The sequence below is a fragment of the Typha latifolia genome, chromosome 14 (genome assembly GCF_019914945.1).
Source record: "Typha latifolia isolate L0001 chromosome 14, TyphaL0001v2, whole genome shotgun sequence".
In the NCBI taxonomy this organism is placed as follows: Eukaryota; Viridiplantae; Streptophyta; class Magnoliopsida; order Poales; family Typhaceae; genus Typha; species Typha latifolia.
In genome coordinates this window covers 2,011,731-2,031,625 of record NC_133099.1, presented here as the reverse complement: position 1 = coordinate 2,031,625, position 19,895 = coordinate 2,011,731, and the positions used below count along the sequence as shown (strand labels likewise).

The window sequence follows — 19,895 nt, the reverse complement described above, 5'->3', positions numbered from 1 at the left end:
TGTTAAAATTAATCAGAACGAAAAATCTAATAAATAACTAATGGAAACGTTGTCAATGAGTTAGATGTAAATTTTTTTGGCTAAATACATTTTACATTTACATCCCCGTAGTTGGCGCAAAAGCAGTATTACCCCCTGAATATTTTGTTTTAGCACTAAGGACCCTAAACTTTTAACTGAGATTTTAATTGAGTCTTTAATCGGACGACCAATATAACTGTGAGCCCTTAACCCACGTACACGTGGCAGGCGCGCATAACAGTGTTAATAACCTCACCTCGGCGATATAGTTGGACTGCTGGAGTGGCATTTCCGTCATTTGCTGCATTAGAGCGTCATAGGTGGATTATTGACCAAACTATACCGGTTTGTTTTCAATTTTTTATTAACCAAAATAGTTTATACTCTAAATTTAATACTAAAATGAGTCTATTTCATTATAGTTTTAAATAAATACTAAACTGTTAAACATTTTACCTAGCCCAAAGTAAAACCCTGATTATATCAGGGTCTTATCAAATCAGTAGTTTTATTGAAAGAAAAGAAAAAAAAGGATACACATAAAGTGCAGAAGATTTAAATATTTTATTATTAAAACTATTAAATAAGAAAGATTAAAATAAAATTATAAAGAAAAAAATTATAATACGGTAACTTTGTGTTTGGTTATCCATTTTAGTCATAAAATATATCATTGTAAAGATATAAAAAATTTCAATAAGTTGAATAAGATTATAGCTCATGTAAATTTACTTTGAATTTTCTCTCGATTCTTTTAAATAAAATACTTATTTCTTCGGTATTTTCTAAATATAAAATGCTATTTTCGATATTTTTATATAAAGGTAAAATGGTAAATTTTTATTTAGGCTACAGTGCCATAGACCAATTTTGATATTTAGTCTATTTAGATAATAAAATATAAAAGAGGGCTAGTTTGGTCAAAAACTCGTCAGAGGTGGAGTTGCGATTCTCCCGAGTTTTTGGTGACCCTCTCTTCTCCCCTCTTCCAGCGAAAAAGCATCGCCTTTGGCCGGAGAAAACCCTAATTTCCACCTTGCGAATATCTAATACATGAAGTCGGGTAAAGATTTCAATCCTTTGATCTTGCTTCTCTTGGTTTGCTATATCTCAATGGTAAATTGTGTTAATTTTGAGGACTCGAATGTTTTGATTCAATCGATGCATTTCTGTTCAAATCACTGTGTCTACTTGTAATTTCGAAGAATTTATCGTCTTATTGCTAGATTATGGTGACACAAATCACATTTTTTGCTGCTGCTCTGGTTGTTCCTCGGAGTTCGAATTTATGGCTTCCAAGACCTAATGGCCGCTCTGGAATGTTAATTTGAACTAGTTCATGGTTAGTGTGGTGAAATCCGAACTCGATATGTGCTTGAGAAGTTAATTGAAGTACACAAGTTGCCGATGCTAAAGGGCATTTGATGGAACCTTTTGGCCACAATACCAGTTTGCCTCCCCGGAAACGTCTGCTTTCTGGATTGAAGACTGTGAATTCAAGTTGTGATTTTGTTCTACCAATTCCTATATCTTCTGGTAATCTCAACGCCCGCCTCCGTGATGTTATTAGCTCTGCAGCTTCATCGCCAGAGGAGATCATCAAGGAGGCCAAGTTGGTAGCTTTAATGGCCGCAGAGGCTGCGACTGCTGCTAGGGCCGCTGCAATTGAGAAAGCAGTTGTAGCAGCAAAGGCGAGGGTTGCTGCTAAGAGTGCATTAGAGTTACTGAATTCTATTTCAAGGAATGAAGCTTCCCAAAAGGGTTCTTCTCGTATTAAAGCCACATCGAGAAAGAAACATGTACCAATCAAGCTCTTGTATAAGACTAACCGGCCCATGAAGAATTGAGAGGTGAAAATCTTGTTGCCCAACATGTGTGGTTGCCACGAAATTAACAAAGATCTTGCTCAAAGATTTTACCATTCTACAAACAGTTCCCTGAAAATATTCCAGTTATCTTTTCCTGTTAGCGGACAAAGAGGAGTTCTCTGAGGTAATGGTGTTCTATGGTCAACTAATGGATGTTTCTGAGATAAATCCTATCTGGAAATGGTTGTGTGCACGTGTGCATGCGTGCACCAAATCTGGCTTTTCTGGAGGGAGGAAGACTTCAGTTATGCAACAAGATAACTCCAATGTATCAGATGTGCCTAATCATGCAGTGCTTGGAGATTTGGTGGTGAACAGAGGTCAAAAGTTAAGAGAAGAGATTGCTTTTGACTCGACGCAATGTTATAAATTCAGAGAAGCCTAAAGAAAATTTTGATTTGCTACAAGAACCATGTTTGTTAATGATGCAAAACCTTCAAAACATGGCTATGCCAGTGTAAATATTACATCAGAATATGAATGCAATAACTTTCAAAAGCCTGGTGTTCTTGTGATGGCAAGTCTTCTGTGTTAATATTGCTCTCTCTCCTAGCTACTAGATAAAATTATTTGAGCTCACCAGGAGAGTCATACATTTTCTTTTTGCTATATTAATTCATAGTAATATACTTACAGACATATTCATGATCCCTGTACCTCTACCTTAAGGTTGCCGCTGCTAAAGCATCATTAAAGTTGGCGAAAGGATAGCCAGATTCTCTATAGTTTGAGGTAAACATGTGCATGGACATCTTGGCATATTCATACGTAATATTTGGTTTTTTTTCCCTCAAACTTCTTCATCTCATTAATTATTGGATATCCCTAGACATTGAAAAGAAAATTAATATGTATCACATCTCTATGAGATGTTGTAGGAAATGCCTAATTTGTTGCTAGTTGCATAATGAGAAGTAGGCTTCTTGCTCACCAATGTTAGTATACTTGTCTGAATAGTTGCATCTTTACTTAAACTTTAATTGCTGTTCGTTATTCATGGCCTTCATCAGTTTTAACCGTTTAGAGTATATATTCAACTGTTAACGAACAGAACTATCAACATGAGAGATTCTTCGATTATTTCTCATGCAGAGCAACTCATCTAATGACAAAAATACCATTGACTATATGTTAATTGTATTGGGTCTTTCTACTGCGGACTTCCCTGCATTATGCAGGGTATAACACCGCACTCGAGTTATAATTCCTTTCATTATTCTTCTTCTCCTGAAATTTGAGGCCAAAACCAACACCCCAGCTCTAGCTTTGCTCGCGACGATTGTCGTTGCCACCTAATCGGCGTTCCCCTGTTCATCGCCTCCGATAGGATTCTTCAAAGAGGAGGGCGACGGTGCCGAAGGTGGACTTGGCGACAACGTCAGAACGGTTGAGAACAAGGGTGGAGATGTTGCCCCATCATGGGGAGACTCGGTCGAGGAGGGGCAAGGAGGCATGGCAAAGGAGAACGAGATCGTCGCGGGCGAGGACTGCAGCGAGGTGGAGGGATGGGAAAGGGGAGGTCAATGCGATGGTGAGTGGAGCGTGGGAGTTGGGGAGGAGGTGGCCATGGCTGACTTTCGAGAGAAGAGAAAGAAGAGAGAGAGAGAGAGAGAGAGTGAGAGAGAGAAATCTCACTGTAGCTGATTAGACTGAAAATAAATTTTATGGGCTCATAAAGGTGAAATAGTAATTTTACGGTATTAATAAATTACTTTTTAAAAATTGTATAGATTAAAATGAGAGAAAATGCTGAAATAATATACTAGTATAAGGTAAGATATTTAATTACTAAACTAGAATAAGAAGACTTAGTTACTACACCAACACCCGCATTTATCCCCTCTTGTTTTTAATAAAAGATAAACTTTGCATATGACATCTCGCACTTTAATAAAATTATAATTTACACTTTATATTTTTACTATTTATAAACTGAGTCTTATGATTTAATAAATATGTACATAAAACACTTAAGTTGGATTTAAATTAACACCGTCGAAACAAATAGAAATATTCCGTCAAAATTAAATATTTTTTTTTTAAATAACTGAAATACCTTTAGTTCCTTCTTCGTCTTTTTTTCTCTCTTACTTATTCTTCTCTCTTTCATCTCTTTTATGGCACAACATGATTACTTCTTCTTCCTCTTTTGTCAAATTAGATCTGATAAAAAAAAAAAAAAACTAAAGTACTCCTCTAGCAACTCTCTCCTCTTTTCCACATATTAGCTATAACTTGGGTTTTAGAATTTTCATTTAGGTATAGCTTAGATTTTTATTTAGGCATAGCTTGGATTTTTAGAACCTCTCCTCTTCCATATAAAAACTAAAATAAACAAATCCTGGGCCTTTTTGTGTTTTGAGTTGGGATGGATTTGGTAATTTGTTCTCCTACATTGTTCTCAAGGTGTGAAGTCGGTGAACAATCCTGAGTCTCTTCTCTATCTCGTATAGGTTGAGTTGGTGTTAAATTGGATTGGGTTGGGTTGAATAGAGTTTAATTGAATTGAACTGTGTTAAGTTGAATTGAGTTGGATTGTGTTATATTTAGTTTAGTTAAGCCGAGTATAGATTGAGGAAGTATAATTTAGCTGAGAGTATTCTTGTAATCTTTCTATTATATTTAACTTAACCTAGGAGTTTAATTAAGTTTAATTAATAGATATAACAGTAAAGTATTTTTTATATATATTCATTAAAATATAATGTTCGATTTATAAATAATAAAAATATAGCATGTAAATTATAATTTTATTAAAAGACAAGGTGTCATGCGCAAATTTAACTTAATAAAAAGTTGCTTTAAATACCTAAAAAAATTATCCAAATTAAAGTTAGTAATTGTGACTTCCTATATGGTTAAACATACACCTCTATAGCGATTGAAATCATCGGATATACTAATAAAAAAATTTAAAAAAGAAGAGAAAATCATCGGATACACATTAATTTCAAGCCAAACTTAAACATAGCTTTTGATTACACCCCTAGTTAAGTGCCACAACTGGGCCCAGGCCATAGTGGGCTTGAACTTAAATGGAATTGAACATTATACAACATCACACTATCTGATCGGAAAAAAAGATAGCATGCCTAGTCCTTCTGAACTAATTCTATGACTACTAAATACAAACTCACCAGTGGTCTCAGCGAAGCATAGTTACAAATAATTCTATAGCTACTAACTGCAAACTCACTGGTGGTCTCATGAGACGTCTGTGCTAAGAAAGCCGCCGGCCGTCATGAGACTCTTGCTAGTAGCCGTATCACCGGCCGTCTGCAGGTAGCATGCCTAGTCCTTCCACTGTTGCATCTGCTGTTGCTGAGACCCCCTGTCCAAGCAAGCCAAGGCAATTTGATCAGTTTCAGACTCCAGAAGCACTTCCTTCTGGTGGTAGTCAGTTGCAACCAAATCAATTAAATATCATAGCAACCGCTTCATCATCATTGTCTCTAGTAGTTGTTTCATTTGGCCCAGTTGTTTCTGATTCTACTCAGACTCAACTTTCATGGCCAAAAATCACTCAATCCGATATTCAGAAGTATGTGGCTGTATTTTTGAAGGTAGACAGGAACAGGGATGGGAAAATCACAGGTGAAGAGGCACACAATCTATTTCTAAGTTGGAAACTACCTAGAGGTATATAATCATTTACTGCTAAATGCTGCCTTTTCTCTAAAAGTAGTGTTCATTAAATGATGTTCTACATTATTAGTGGTTCATATTCAAACTTATTGAAAACTTCTTATGTCATCCTGCATGCGTTTGGTGGACAAAATGTTGTGTTCTTTGAATCTTCATTTTCTCTACAATTGCTCTGTTTTACTTCAACCTTCTCTTTGCATTTCTTTGCATATATTCTTTTTTTCCATCTTGTCTTTCATTGTTGTACAAGGGAGATAGAATATCATTTCCACTGAACTTATATCATGAAGACTAATTTCCTTAAGTGTCAGATCATGACATAACTTGGAGTTGTCCTGTTCTGCCCCAAGTTGTTTATAACTTCTTGAATGATGTTTGTGTTCTGAGATTACCAGAGGTCTTAAGGCAGGTGTGGGGGTTATCTGACCAAGATAAGGATAGCATGCTTTCACTGAGAGGATTCTGTATTGCCGTATATTTAATGGAGAGATCCTGAGAAGGATGTCCTCTTCCCGCTGTGCTTCCAAATGATATCTGGTCTGATGGGACTTCCTTACCTTCTACTGGTCAATTTGCTGCTGCTTACGATGGTGCAGCTCGGGAGCCAAGTTCTGGTATCTATTTAAATGATTTCTTTTTCCTGACTACTGCAATATGAGTTTTCGTTACTTGTCATTTTATCTGATGTGTTTCTCAACATCCATTTATAGGATTATCACCTCATGGGATAACTGGATCACAGCCTACAATACCTACTGCTCCAACAAAGCCACCTGCACGTACTCCAGTGCTGTCTGAGATTGATGGCACAATGCAACCATTACAGGAAAAATCAAGAATACCAGTCTTGGAAATGTATCTGGTTAATCAACTCAGCAAGGAGGAGCAAACTTCACTGAACTTAAAGTTCCAGGAGGCAGCAGATGTTGATCAGAAAGTACCTTTTCTCTCTTTGTGTTTTCTTTATCTGAATGTATGCCATAATTTTCAACAGTTAAGTAATTGGATAACAACATTTATCTCGGCCCAAGTCCTGAATAAGACATAGTTTGATTACTTTTTATAAATTTAAATTGATTAATTCTGATTAGATTTTCTTGATTACCAAGAGATGTGTTGCTATTAGTTTTTAAGTGATAATTCACTCATGTTCTAAGTTGTACCATATTTGATCTTGTACCAATTTGAGCTTGTATCTACTTATTCCATTTCTACTACTTGCTTTCTTATGCAACAAACAGAATACTTTCTCCTTTTCAGATGTCTCTATTCATATCTTGCGTTTTTAATTTTTTGGTAAACTATGGTTAGAGGAAAGAAACTCTAAATTGAATTTCTGAGGCAAATGATTTTATGGCATTCAATTTTCTTCCATACTTCCATGCCATCATCTTTCATATTTCCAAATACTGAGCTACTTTGCTCATGATAGTAAGGATCTAGCTGGCGACCATGAGTCCATGACTATCAAATCATAATTTAATTTCATTATCAAATGTCAATTGTATAAAATAAAGATCATTCATGTATTTATCTCTATTTACATCTTACATTAAAGTATAACTGAGAAGCAGCAATTTCATGCATTTATTTCTTCACGTCAGGTCATTCCTTCAACTTTATCACCATAAAACTCTTTTTACCTAAGCCATATTATTATCGTCATTTTCTTTTGCAAGGGTTTACCACATGACGTCATTATGCTGCCAAATTTGTTCACAAAAGTAACCTTTTCTTTTGTGGCATTTATTATAAATGTTATTTGAGTTCCAATTTTGTGTGCATCTATCTGTTGACAATTAAGTTTAAACTTAGCAACTGATCATTTGTTATTGAGTGATTGAGTCCACATGTGGCGCTTCATTACTGTGTTTGTTACTTTTTAATTAGTGAGTTTGATGATATTTTATTTATTGTTACCAGTATTATTTGATTAATGCTTTCTTTTCTTCTTCTTTTTTGGGTTAAAGGTTCAAGCCCTAGAGAAGGAAATCCTAGATTTTAAAGAGAAGATTGAGTTCTATTGCACCAAGATGCAAGAGCGTGTAAGTGACTCAGGACTGTTAACTCTTCAATCTTAAACTATGCATCCTCTGCCGCTCTCTTGAGAATGTAGTTAGGTACAAGAATAGATGGTCAACTTATGGTTGGATTTGTCTTTTTGGGGTATAAGTGTTGGAGACTGCAGATATCTTGAGAGTTTCCTGCATCATAATTATGAATTAACCCTGTAAATTCCTATATACCACAAAATTTCCTTGGTTTTTAGCAGGTCCACTAGGTTCGTCAATCATTGGGTTTTACCTTTTAGTGGGCGGGTAGGTCTAGTTAGGGCTGATCAGCCTTGCAATATATGAGAAATACAACATGTTTATGTCTCTTTTTTTCTAGGAACTTCTATAGGTCCAGCACTCTAGTTTTTCTTGTAGCACACTATTATTAGTCTTTTGCTACCTGAAGGAGGCCTGTATTTTCCACGACTTCATCTGAAGATTATAGTGTTATGCTTATTATTGGAGTTCCTAGTTTGTTATTGATCCTCTAACTAATATATTGGAATGGCCAGGTATGAGTTCATTTTGCATTCTTACGATTTACTCAAGGATCCTAATGTTTCTTTTGCAGTGCAACCATTTCAAAATTCCTGTTATGTTCAATGCCCTATAGTAGACAGATTTGCCAGATTGCCAAGATATTACTTGGTGTATAGCATGGTATATGGATTATGGGGTGTTCATCCACTCATGGGTTTAGGCGTTTAGGTTTCCCCAATGGAATTTTATGGAGATTGAAGTTTTGGAAGCCAATGATTTAGAGAGTAATATGATTTACTGTGTTATGTGTGGAAGTTGGGAGAACACTTACGACATCATGGCTTATTCTTTTATAGGATTTACATAGGTCTAGTACTCTTTTCGGGACAGTAATCTATGAACTTGATCTAAGTGCTGTTTACATATTATGTGTTATCTTTTCATTCTGGCAAAGATCTTGTCGTTTTACTTCCTATTATCTGATTTTTAATTTTTTAATCGGATTCTGTTTAGATTCTTTACAAAGGTATATGTGACAACAAAATCAACGAGATCTCTGAGAGGGTATCAGCTGATAGGTGCGAGGTACTATCTTCTCAGAATTTCTGTTGTGACTGCATTTGTACCTTACTCAGGAGGTTCGATAAGTACAATTTCAGTTCCATGCAGAACAGTTCTGTCAAACTTTCAGTCTCATTTATGTATTTCGTGGGCTGAAATAAGATAAAGAAGAAGCCTTTCAAATGGCAATGGCTCAGCTTCATTTATTATTTTTCCCATTCAGTCAGAAAATTATGTGAGGTTGTTTGAAATATGTATAAACTTATATATGTATATGTATTCTTGTTTACAAATTTATCATATACTTGGTTAAATTGATAGAATTAGTGCTGAATATTCCCTTTTGATTTTTTCAATATAAGGATCTCTCTTGTGCTCATTAATGACATTAAGAAATGCTGTTACTTGAATGCTCTTTGGTAAGTACTTCCAACATATGTTAGCATGTTGAAAAGTTACAATTACTTCTGTGAATTGTAGTTGGTACAAAAGTGAGTTGAAACTTGTTTCTCATAGAAGAGTGGATACAACATAAGACCAAGCTAACTGGTCAAAGATTGTATTCTTGTTTTCTTTTATTGTTAATGTTTTTGAACCAAGATTTGAAGTTTCGCTTGAGACAGAACAATACGTGTCGAAACTTATTGAAATCCAAGGGGTGAAACTCATTGTTCAAGGTTCGAAAATAGCAAGGTTGCTATTTTTGAGTTTTGACTTTTGTATAGTTTCAATTCACTATTAGTTGAAAAGATTTCTTCTAGTGTGAAAACTCAATACCAAAACCAACCAAAATGAGACAGAAACTTTGAACCAGAGTTTGAACAGAGGAATATATTTTCACAGCTAAAATCATCCCTATTATTCCTATCATTCTTTTATTCCAGATCTTATTTGGGGGAACAAGCTGCTAGCTCAACAGGAATGCAGTTGAGACTAGAATAGAGTATAAATGGACTAAGGCCATCACTTTTGAGTTATCATTATTTGGTGACCAAATGAGTCTATTACAGTTGTTGTTTTAGTGGCCCAGTAATGTCAGGTTTTTTGTTCTTTACTCATGTTCATGTAAGGAATGAATTTTAATGCTAGTATTGTTCACAAAGTAAATCTTATTGAGGAATTTCTGTCTGAATTTTTGACATTAGTGCTGTCACATTCTAACACTCTTCATGTTGAATATCTTGCAAAGAAGTATGAGGATAAGTACAAGCAAGTTGGTGATGTAGCATCAAAATTGACAATAGAAGAGGCTACATTTTGTGATATTCAGGTTTATTCTACATTAGCTGAGTGACTTCTTTTTCCCTGAATTGCATAGAATAGCTTTGTAGTCTCTTTTTCTCACTTCTGCTATGTGTTGATTTACTTTTAGGAGAAAATGCTAGAGCTTTGTAATGCAATAATCAAAATGCAAAAAAGCAGAAGCCCTGGTGATTTGCTTCAGGTAAGCTTACTGTCACAAACTTAATATTTTTGATCAGTTTGCTAGTCCGCACGGTGCTCCATCTTCTTTGCAAGGTGAGGTAAGCCTTAAAATAAAGATAACATAGATGCAAGAAAAGAGAAAAATGCTTTAATAATTTAGAGAAGATATATTTCTTTGTGAAGTTCGCATTTCTATTTTAATTCATTATCTTTAGATTCTTTGCAAGTAAAATTCAAGCCTTTATATAGAGGCAGAATAAAACTTAGCTACCAAGGTTTATAAATATCTTCTCTAAATTTTTTGGAGGCTAGAGATAACCAAGACTCATAAATATCTTCTCTAATTAGATAACGCTACAAGTGAAGCTTTGGTTTCTCTAAAAATTAACAAAAGTGGCTACCATTTATCCGTTTAATAATACAACAACAGATAAGTATTAGTCTTGCCTATTTACCGTAGTATCACTTGAGTCTAGCGTCGCTACAATGTCGATTAGGCCCTTGGACACTCTTGACACTTCAGAATCGACCAAAAATTTGATGAGCCTAATATTTTGCTTCTCTTTTCCTGTTTATTTCTTTTCATTGTCCTGTATTTTGCCAAATTTCTTCGTGCTTTCTCATTTACAGGATCCAATTAACCAGATACAATCTAATCTTGAGGAGCTTGTGAAATCTCCGAACGAACAATGCAAACATTATGGACTTCGAGCTAAGCCAACATCTTTGATTGAGCTTCCTTTTGGTACTTTAGATTTTACACTATTCCACAAGCTTTTTCCTTGGGTGAATATTTTTCTTATATTGAGAATACATTGACATTATATTGTGTTCCATATGAGAAATTTCATTTGATGTCGCGCTCGATGAAGCGCTTTTTTTTTGTCAGAAAGAAAGTTTAAGAAGAAGGCAATGATTGTTGGGACTACCGAATTGCACACACCTTCTCAAGAGCTACTATACTACTTCGCCAGCACTTTCTTCCCCGGGGAACCAATCTGATAGAATTTACATTTTACACAGTTCTACACATTTTTATATTTTGTAACTACTTTAACCTAACAAAAGTGGACAGGACGACGCCCTTATCTGGCACAGGGAATTGCGTTGGGCCAATGTATTGCTGACTTATTTAACTTCCTACGGAGCTTTTAATCCACAAAAAACAACCAGGAAAGCTGGAAAAGTTACTGCTTTGGCCCAATGGTTGCCACATACAGCGTCATTTCCTAAACTTTGACAGCACTTCTCAGTATTGACGCTTTACAGCTCGACTTTATTTTAGCATTTATTGATCCTGTTTACTGTTTAGGTTCAATTCCTCGGGTACTTATGCTTCTTAGCTTCATAATTAACGAGATTACTTTCTGATAACTGTCTTCAACTTCTTCTGTCAAAAGGTTGGCAACATGGCATACAAGGGCAATAATGCTTTGCATCATACTATCACGTATATTTCTTAATATACACTTTCTCTTCTATGTTTCTTTTTTGAATCAAGAAAATGTATGGCAGAGATGATGATGCTGTATCTGTTCAGATTATACTTTAGAACTTATGACTTATTGAATAATATGTATCTTTAAGGAGGATATGGCATTGGAAAAGTAATGGACACGTCATACTTCAAGATGATGATCATGATTTGTTTGTCATCTGATTCGTAATTTTGGAAAACAATTTATTTTCTTTTGACAACTTATCTCAGCTCGCTCCATGCGGAAATTATTTTCCACTGTTTCATCTCTTTATTTTATTTATATTTCTTTTATTTTTTAAGTGTCAATTTAAATAGCAGGAACGGTTGTTCACTCCCAATTCCCAAATAAAAAGGCCACTCGGCTTATTAGCTTCGGGTTGGATTCTCACAGGGTCTGTACCCGGATCCAATAACTACCAAGCCCTACTGTCTAGAATCCAATCCAACCAGCGTAATAGACATCCAGTTGGATATTGGTGGAATTGCAATAAATTATGTTATGAATCCGAATTAATAAAACTATCACATACTAGTATACTAGTTACTACCTCAAGGCGAAACGAATAATTCGAATCTAATTTAAATCCAAATCCAATAATTAATCAGATCTCACGAGCGGGTTAACGGGTTAGCGGACACCCGTATATTCGACAGGGGCCGTATCGTGTGCGCCTTGCTCAATCGGCGCACGTTAGCTTAGCAATCTCCTTCAGTGCCGGTGTGCTCCAAGGACTTCGAGTCCAACGTCGACTTTCTTCTCGAGTCTCCTGGATTCGTACCCGTCTCTCTCCTTTTGATGGCGAGGAACTACTGCGACATCCGATTCCTTCTCCTGGCCGCCGCCGCGGCCTTCATCTACATCCAGGTACCTCTCTCCTTTTCCAATTCGTTGTCTGTGATAACCGATCGCTCACTGTTCTGAGAAAAGTTCGAGATCGAGTCATAAATATAGCTATTTTCGCAATATTATGAACTATTTATTTTTGCTCTTTTACTAGAAATGGTTGTGTGTAACTGACGGTGGATCATCAAGATCTTGATATGTTGTAGCTAAGAGTTCGTGAAATGGTCATGATAGAAATCTATTTGTTTTCAAGATCTTTATTTGTTGATGGTTGAGAATTATCAGAAGAACATAATGGTAAAATGGCATCTGCGGATATTATGAACTATTCTGGTCTTTGGATGCCGACGTGAATAATCTGTTCATCCAATTGTTGGGAATTCTGTCAAGTGACAACTTCTGTTGCCTCATTTAGATTTAGTGATGCTATTTTATAGACTGACTTCTTATTCTTTACCAAATTGCTGCATACCGGTTATCCCATATATGCCTATTGGCAGTATCCCTTATTTTCTGTCTCTTTTATAATGCTAACAGGTTCTATTTTTCTTATTTTAACTGCTAGGTTCGCCTTTTTGCAACACAATCTGAATATGCTGAACGTCTAGCAGCAGCTGTAAGTAATGATATTTTCTTAATGAAGAACTTTCTATGCATTGGTTGGTCTGCAACTTCAATAAGAGCACACTTTCCAAACAGCTCTTGCAGTTCCTACTTATATCACTCAGTCTACACATGTCTTTTGTTGGATCAATTATTTATGTATAATGTTGTGCATTCATGTATTCTAATCTTGTTGATCACAATGTGGGCTGGTGTAATTGGTTTAGTGGTGGTCATTTTTTGAATTGGTTTTAATTCTCTCTCTTTCTGCTATCTATTACATGGTGTAGCAAATTTATGGTGCTTGGTAACTTTATGTGGCATAGAATTATATAATGCAGTAAGCTTAATAAATACATAGTTTTAATTATATATTGCAATCATTTAGTTATCTAGATATTCCATAGCTTGTTTTCTGATTAATGTATGGAACAGGAAAAATCTGACAGTCAATGCACAAGTCAACTGCGTTCACTGATTGATCAGATAAGCTCACAACAAGAAAAGATTGTAGCATTGGAAGGTAACATATAATTAATGTAATTAATATCTTATCTAGTTAAGACAGATTGCATATATGACAGAATACAGTGATAACACATAATTTTGTTGAGTTTGGTCCCATTTCCCATCTATCTGAGTGGGTTACATGGATCCCCCTCCATTTAGCTATCTCAGGCGAGGTCTCAGTCTCCTCTTTAAATTTGATGGTTGTCAAGTCATTTAACTACTTCTATTGAGGTGATTTTTAGTCCTTTCTCCCTCCTATGTGTCTGGCTTCTTTCTCTCTTTTCTCTTTGATTTTTTTTTTTTTGGGTGTTTGTGTTGGGTGTTGGGTGAAGGGGGTGGGGTTGATGTCGGGATTTGCCTTCCCTAGGCTCTAGGTGGCAATCTGACTGCAGAACACACAAGAATGTGCAGTTCCTGAAACCTACAGGTGAATGACTGGGAAAACTTTTGTTGTCTTTGTGATCAACTGATCATCCACAATCCTTTATTGAGCATGCAAGAAGTAATTTTATTTTTGCATTGAATTATGACATTAGAAAAAGATTTGTCATTTTCTTACAATATTAGTGTGACTTAATTGATTTGCATTACATAAAATTAGAGGAATGCAATATAATGTTCTAATCTTTTGCTGATATAACAGAGTTGAGGCTACGTGAAGATGAAGAATCCGCCCAATTGAAGGCTCTAGTACGAGATCTTGAAAGTATATTTTTAGATAAACTTGCTGTTTGAAATCTATTCTTTAGGAGATAAGTTGTGTATAATTTCGTCCTACATTTGTTTGATCTTCAGAATGGTTGTTGTGTAAACTACTACATTTGTCTTGTGCTATGTTTAAGAGGTTCTTTTTTCTTTATTAAATTTCTCTTAAGATGTTCTCTTGAAAATACTGTTGTAGGAAATTTACTAGTACATAAATGTTGTTTTCTTTATATTTATCAGGCTGTAGTGCTGAAACTGATAGCCTCTGTAAGAAACATTATGTCTAAATCTTGTAGTAAAGAAAAAAAAAAGCTCTGTGATAGAGGTTAACTGTTTTATGTTTCAATGGAAAAGGGCTGTGGTCTTTTTGTCAAAAAAAAAGGAAAAATCTTGTAGTCAAAACCTTAGCATTTGTATTTTGTAGGATGTATTATTGACTGTGTTGCATAGTTTATCGAAATGTGGAAATAGAAGAGGTCCAAGGATTCTTTCAGATGTAGTTTATACAGTTCTTGACCCAATTCTGCTCTGCTGTCCATGTTTCAAAGTTCATGCCTGCGGTAGTGTTTCTACAGTATGCTTTTTTCAGATATAATTCTGTGTTTTGGTTGCAGAAAAGAATTTGCAAAGCTTAATTAGCAAAAATGAGGTATGGTTTTAAAAAACACCTAATTTTGCATTTCTAGAGCCTTACTCTAATCACTTGATTTTATTTTATTTAATTACTATTTAGGTTCCTGTAGCAGCTGTTGTAATAATGGCTTGCAACCGCCCAGACTATCTAGAGAGGACAATCGGATCTATATTGAAGTATGTCTCATCTTACATGCATTGTATTTTGAATTAGAAATTTTTAAATACATCTAGTTAAATTCTGCAGCAATCTCGTATATTGATGTGAGGGTGATAGCCAAATGTAAAATTTTCTAAACTCTTTTTAGGAAGCTCTCTTACCTTCGTGTTCTGGGCAATAGCCAACAATTGGAAAAATGTTTAGATGAATGAATGGTGTTGATGATTAGTGTTGGTATATTTGCTTGTATTGCCAAAGGAAGTATATTAGTAGTTAAAAACTTAAAATGATGCTAGTTAATTTCTATTCTCCAGATATCAGAGGTCAGTTGCTATGAAGTTTCCACTTTTCATATCCCAGGTAATTATGTGGTTCATTTCTCAGATATCTGGTAAATAAATAACAGACTCACTACCTACCTTCTGATTTCAGGATGGAACAAATCCAGATGTTAAAAGTAAAGCTTTGAGTTATAGTCAGATAACATATATGCAGGTTTGACAAAAATCTGCTTCTTTGCATGCCTTTCTATGACCCTCTGTAAAGCTAGACAATATGTGTTATTTTAGGCTGTTGTGGTCCTTGTGGACTTATAGTTGCCACAATAAAAGTAAGAATATGTTCAATTTCACTTTTGCTTTAGTAATAATACAAGATTAATTTTGAATTTTAGAACAGTGAGTAGTCTAAATGTAAAGTATACCATGTGGAGTCTTGTATCTGTTTAGTGACCTCTTCCTAAATAAACTGTCTGCAGAGACTCTTGAAAAAATTTGAAGACAAAATGTACCTAACACCTGCATGTCTTTGCTGTTTTAGGCAACAATATTTTCTGGACTGGTAGAGACTCTTTCCCCAACATGCATGTCATCCACAAGTTTCACTTTTGTTGCGTCTTTTTTACTCCCATATTATTGCATAATTTACTTTCAATATTTTTCTCAAGTGAACAACATTTACTCTCCACTTGAAACTTTCCAGGGGACTCCAAGTTGGTTTTTAATCCGTTTATCACATAACACCAATTAATATGGAAGCACTAGTAATAAGACATGTTTAACATGGATAAACAAAAATAATATGTTCACAATTTCACAAGTTGTTTCTCTCAATGATGTTACTCATATACCTCAACAAATATGCATTAAGGATCTAGTACTGCATCTGATATGAATAAATTAGCTCAAAATTTGTATGCTATGCAACTACTGATGACAATACATGGTTAATTAGTTGATTCCTTTCTTTATATTGCAGCATCTGGATCTTGAACCAGTGCATACAGAAAGACCAGGGGAACTAACAGCATATTACAAGATTGCCAGTAAGTTTTTTTTTTGTCCATAATTATTTCCTTCTGTTCTCAGCTAAGAGTGTTTGCTATATCAGGGCATTACAAGTGGGCTTTGGATGAACTATTCATGAATCATAACTTTAATCGAGTAATTATATTGGAAGGTGATATCCTCTGGTGTTCATATTGATATCTTTTTTCCTTTCTCTATTGCTTCTGTGTATAAACGTTGTGTAAAAAGAATCCATTCTGCTAAACAGATGACATGGAGATTGCCCCAGATTTTTTTGACTATTTTGAGGCTACATCAGTTTTGCTTGACAATGACAGGTCTCATCTTTGTTCCCTAAATGGTTTTTAAATCGTAATCTTTCTTTGTTTAACATCATTTTTCAGTTAGTTGGCACTAAATTTCCCTGCTGTGATAATTATTCTAGGACGATCATGGCAGTGTCTTCTTGGAATGACAATGGGCAGGTGCAATTTGTTCATGACCCTAGTAAGTATGTTTTGATGATGATTTCAAGACCTTTGTGTTTTTTACAAAATTGGAAAATTCCTTTCTAGTTAGGATATTGAGAATGTGATCAACTTGGAAAGCTACTTCTCAAAACATTCTGCAGAAGCTCTTTATCGCTCTGATTTCTTTCCTGGACTTGGATGGATGCTAACAAAGTCTACATGGGATGAGCTCTCACCAAAGTGGCCTAAAGCATATCCTTTTTGCTTTATTGTCTTTCTCATTGCTGCACTAAAACTTTTGAATATCTTATTCTCAGATATTTCTTCCTTGACATGATTTAACTTATTGGGATGATTGGGTAAGGTTAAAGGAGGTGCACAAAGATCGCCAATTTATTCGGCCAGAAGTTTGCAGAACATACAATTTTGGTGAGCATGTAAGTCAATCATACGATGTATCACCTATGTGCACTCCTTTAAGGATCTGTCGACTTTTATGCATTTCTATTGTCTTCAGCTGCAACAGCTCTAATCTGGTTATCTGTTTTGCTCTGTTTAACTAATTCATTTGCTTAATTTAGTATTGAACATGGATTGGTATCTAGTGGTTGATGGCATATATGAACAGGATGCATTTTTATAATTCTATCTGTTCAGTTTGCATTGGTTCCCTGAAATAAATCGTACTCTTGACCATTCATATTTCTACCTCCAACCTCCAGAATGAACCTAAATCACTATTTTAACCATTTGGCTCCATCTGTTTGTAACGTATGATTTACTTATATCCCATTGATCTTTTCAATCCATTCTATCTCATCAAGTTATCTATATTTTTCTCCTCAAGTGCTGCACTTTCTCTGAATATTACTACACATGTACAGCAATGTTCAGGGTAATATTCTTTTCTGGTTTCCCCTTCCCATTGCCCAGCTTGAAAAGCTTGCAACATCACAATGATTATTCTTATTTTACAAAAGTTTCCATAATTTGGAAGATAGATTATGTAGTGTGGGTTGCAGCCACTCCTCCACTTTGTTGTTCCGAACTAACGTTGATGACTATGGGTTTGATTCTCTCAAGTCCAAGTAACTAGAGTGACCACGAATTGTCAGACAAGTGTATCTTGTCTATGAAATAAATAAATCTTCCTTGTCATTGTTTGATCAGTTCAATTTGATTCACTTGCTGATAGATCCATATGTTCTTACATTTCTCCATAATTTTGATCCGTTTTTATTTTTTAGTCTAGTTATATTCTCTGTTTCAGTTGGTGTAATTCTTTTTCACAATTTGCCTTATTTATTATTAACTCAGTTCCATCTCTCACACTGTGCTTCTATTTTAGGGCTCTAGCATGGGGCAGTTCTACAAACAATACCTGGAGCCTATTAAGCTGAATGATGTCCATGTAGGTAAAAAGTAATTTGTTGTGGTTGCAAATGTAAATTAATAATGTCTCTGATCTGTGTACTTTCATTAATCTTTGCCAAAGGTTGAATGGAAGTCTATGGATCTAAGCTATCTGAAGGAGGTAACATTATTTCTTAATTGAATCTCTTGAAAACTGATTCTTTTAATCAGCAACTCAGTGTACCCATCTTATTTCGTGCCATTGGTAGGACACATTTTTGAACCATTTTGCTAAAACCGTTGCTGATGCCAAACCTGTCCGTGGGCCTGACGCTGTTCTGACAGCACACAATGTAAATGTTGATGTGAGGATCCAGTATAGTGACCAAAGGGACTTCGAGCGATTAGCTCGCCAATTTGGAATATTTGAAGAATGGAAGGCAATTTTCTTTCTTTCTCCACTTTACGTTTAGGATTGTTTTTTTTTTAAATTCCACACCTATATCTTGTCGACTTGTTATGCATGGAAGGCTATTTCTTTTTTTTTCTTTTCTATTTTCTCTTCAAGGTGTATATGGAACTATTTCTCTTTTCAGGTAATAAATTTGCTCTCTCTTCTGTTGAACTTTTAGATCTTTCTTTGTACTGGATACCCATAAATTGTTAAAAGCAGCGATATTCATCTTTTCATAGAATCAACTGTCTTTTAAGTACTATCGCTTCTTATGAGTTGTACCAGCATATATTGGAGGTCCTCATGATTTTCTTTTTCAGCATGGCTAAAACTGACTTGTTCCCTTTTCAGGATGGTATTCCAAGGGCATCGTATAAAGGAGTGGTAGTCTTTCGATATAACAAGACTCAAAAGCGCATATTTCTTGTGGGTCCAGATTCACTTGAGCAACTTGGGATAGGGCATGCTTGAGACAGCAAAGCATTAACCACTTTTGATGAGGAAGACTACAGCAATATCTTTTTCTTGGTTCATAGATTGGAAAATGACTGAAAGGATAGCGAGCTTTCTTTCCCAGTGGGCGGTTAAAGCACTCATGGAGCTTAGATGTCTATGGAACAGTGTATAAGCACCATTAAAGCAATATCTTAAAAGAGTTCTCCAATTAACCACTGACTCAAACAAACAATGTGGAAGATCAATCAATCATGTGGGATATTTTATTGTAACAATATCCTTACTTTCATTTATCTGTACCTGTGGAGTTGCCCATTTAAACTTCCCTCTTAAAATACTTGCATGCAAATGCAATATTACCACTCACAGATATGGACAGTGTAACTTAACAGAGAATGCATTAACAGTCAAGGAATAGCATTTATTTATCTTCTCAATCCCTTCCTAACTGATTTTTGCCATGCTCCTATGAGAATGAATGCTTGTCCTTCTGCATACATCGACTGTCTCTTCCTGTTCTTATAATCGTCCATGGCAGAGCATAGATGTCGTAGTAATGTAGTGTTTGGAAGTAAGTGGGCAGAGCCCAGTTATAATTTCTTATACATATATAGTTGCTACAGCTAAGATTCAATAGCATTAGTTTCTCTTATGAATCTCTTTCTTAGGTGACAGATGCTTGTGTCTTCTTACAATGTCGGCCGCGAGCATCAAACACATCATGTAACTTTGAATTTATGTTTTCATTTTTCTTGTTTATCTTCTCTTCTAGTGATTTATTTCTAATATCCAGCAGTATTAGTTCTGATTCTATTTAATTACTCTCAAAGCAAAAATTGCTGGACATTCTTTGGTTCAATTTTTTTGTTTTCCAGTAGATACTCTTT

The 19,895-nt window shown here is 35.3% G+C and overlaps 2 protein-coding genes and 1 long non-coding RNA gene across 13 annotated transcripts; all 3 read left to right on the top strand.

Moving 5' to 3' along the window:
• The first annotated feature begins 927 nt into the window (after positions 1-927).
• LOC140800625 (uncharacterized) lies at positions 928-2,387 on the top strand. Its single transcript, XR_012111285.1, has 2 exons — positions 928-1,084; positions 1,248-2,387. It is a non-coding gene; the product is annotated as an uncharacterized lncRNA (long non-coding RNA).
• A 4,982-nt stretch (positions 2,388-7,369) lies between these two features.
• On the top strand, positions 7,370-11,639 carry LOC140800713 (uncharacterized). Of its 10 annotated transcripts, XM_073155511.1 has the most exons (7): positions 7,370-7,423; positions 7,505-7,579; positions 8,582-8,653; positions 9,819-9,899; positions 10,002-10,073; positions 10,685-10,840; positions 10,952-11,639. In XM_073155511.1, the coding sequence occupies exons 2-7, from the start codon at positions 7,568-7,570 to the stop codon at positions 11,054-11,056; spliced, it is 498 nt and encodes a 165-aa protein (XP_073011612.1). In that variant the 5' UTR covers positions 7,370-7,423; positions 7,505-7,567; the 3' UTR covers positions 11,057-11,639. The 10 variants fall into 10 exon arrangements, 8 of the variants coding, with proteins under 8 accessions (XP_073011612.1, XP_073011609.1, XP_073011613.1 ...); XR_012111298.1 differs by lacking the exons at positions 7,370-7,423; positions 7,505-7,579; positions 10,952-11,639 and adding an exon at positions 7,755-8,100 and having other exon boundaries at positions 10,685-10,950; XM_073155508.1 differs by lacking the exons at positions 7,370-7,423; positions 7,505-7,579 and adding an exon at positions 7,755-8,100 and having other exon boundaries at positions 8,582-9,899.
• Positions 11,640-12,227: 588 nt separating this feature from the next.
• Positions 12,228-19,445, top strand: LOC140800951 (alpha-1,3-mannosyl-glycoprotein 2-beta-N-acetylglucosaminyltransferase). 2 transcript variants are annotated; one of them, XM_073155896.1, is made up of 18 exons: positions 12,228-12,399; positions 12,944-12,994; positions 13,417-13,504; positions 14,135-14,197; positions 14,811-14,845; positions 14,930-15,006; positions 15,304-15,349; positions 15,422-15,484; positions 16,247-16,313; positions 16,379-16,447; positions 16,544-16,613; positions 16,721-16,786; positions 16,884-16,997; positions 17,089-17,182; positions 18,094-18,156; positions 18,241-18,279; positions 18,368-18,538; positions 18,904-19,445. In XM_073155896.1, the coding sequence occupies exons 1-18, from the start codon at positions 12,331-12,333 to the stop codon at positions 19,021-19,023; spliced, it is 1,365 nt and encodes a 454-aa protein (XP_073011997.1). In that variant the 5' UTR covers positions 12,228-12,330; the 3' UTR covers positions 19,024-19,445. The 2 variants fall into 2 exon arrangements, with proteins under 2 accessions (XP_073011997.1, XP_073011999.1); XM_073155898.1 differs by having other exon boundaries at positions 12,230-12,399; positions 16,721-16,782; positions 16,907-16,997.
• Positions 19,446-19,895: the final 450 nt, after the last annotated feature.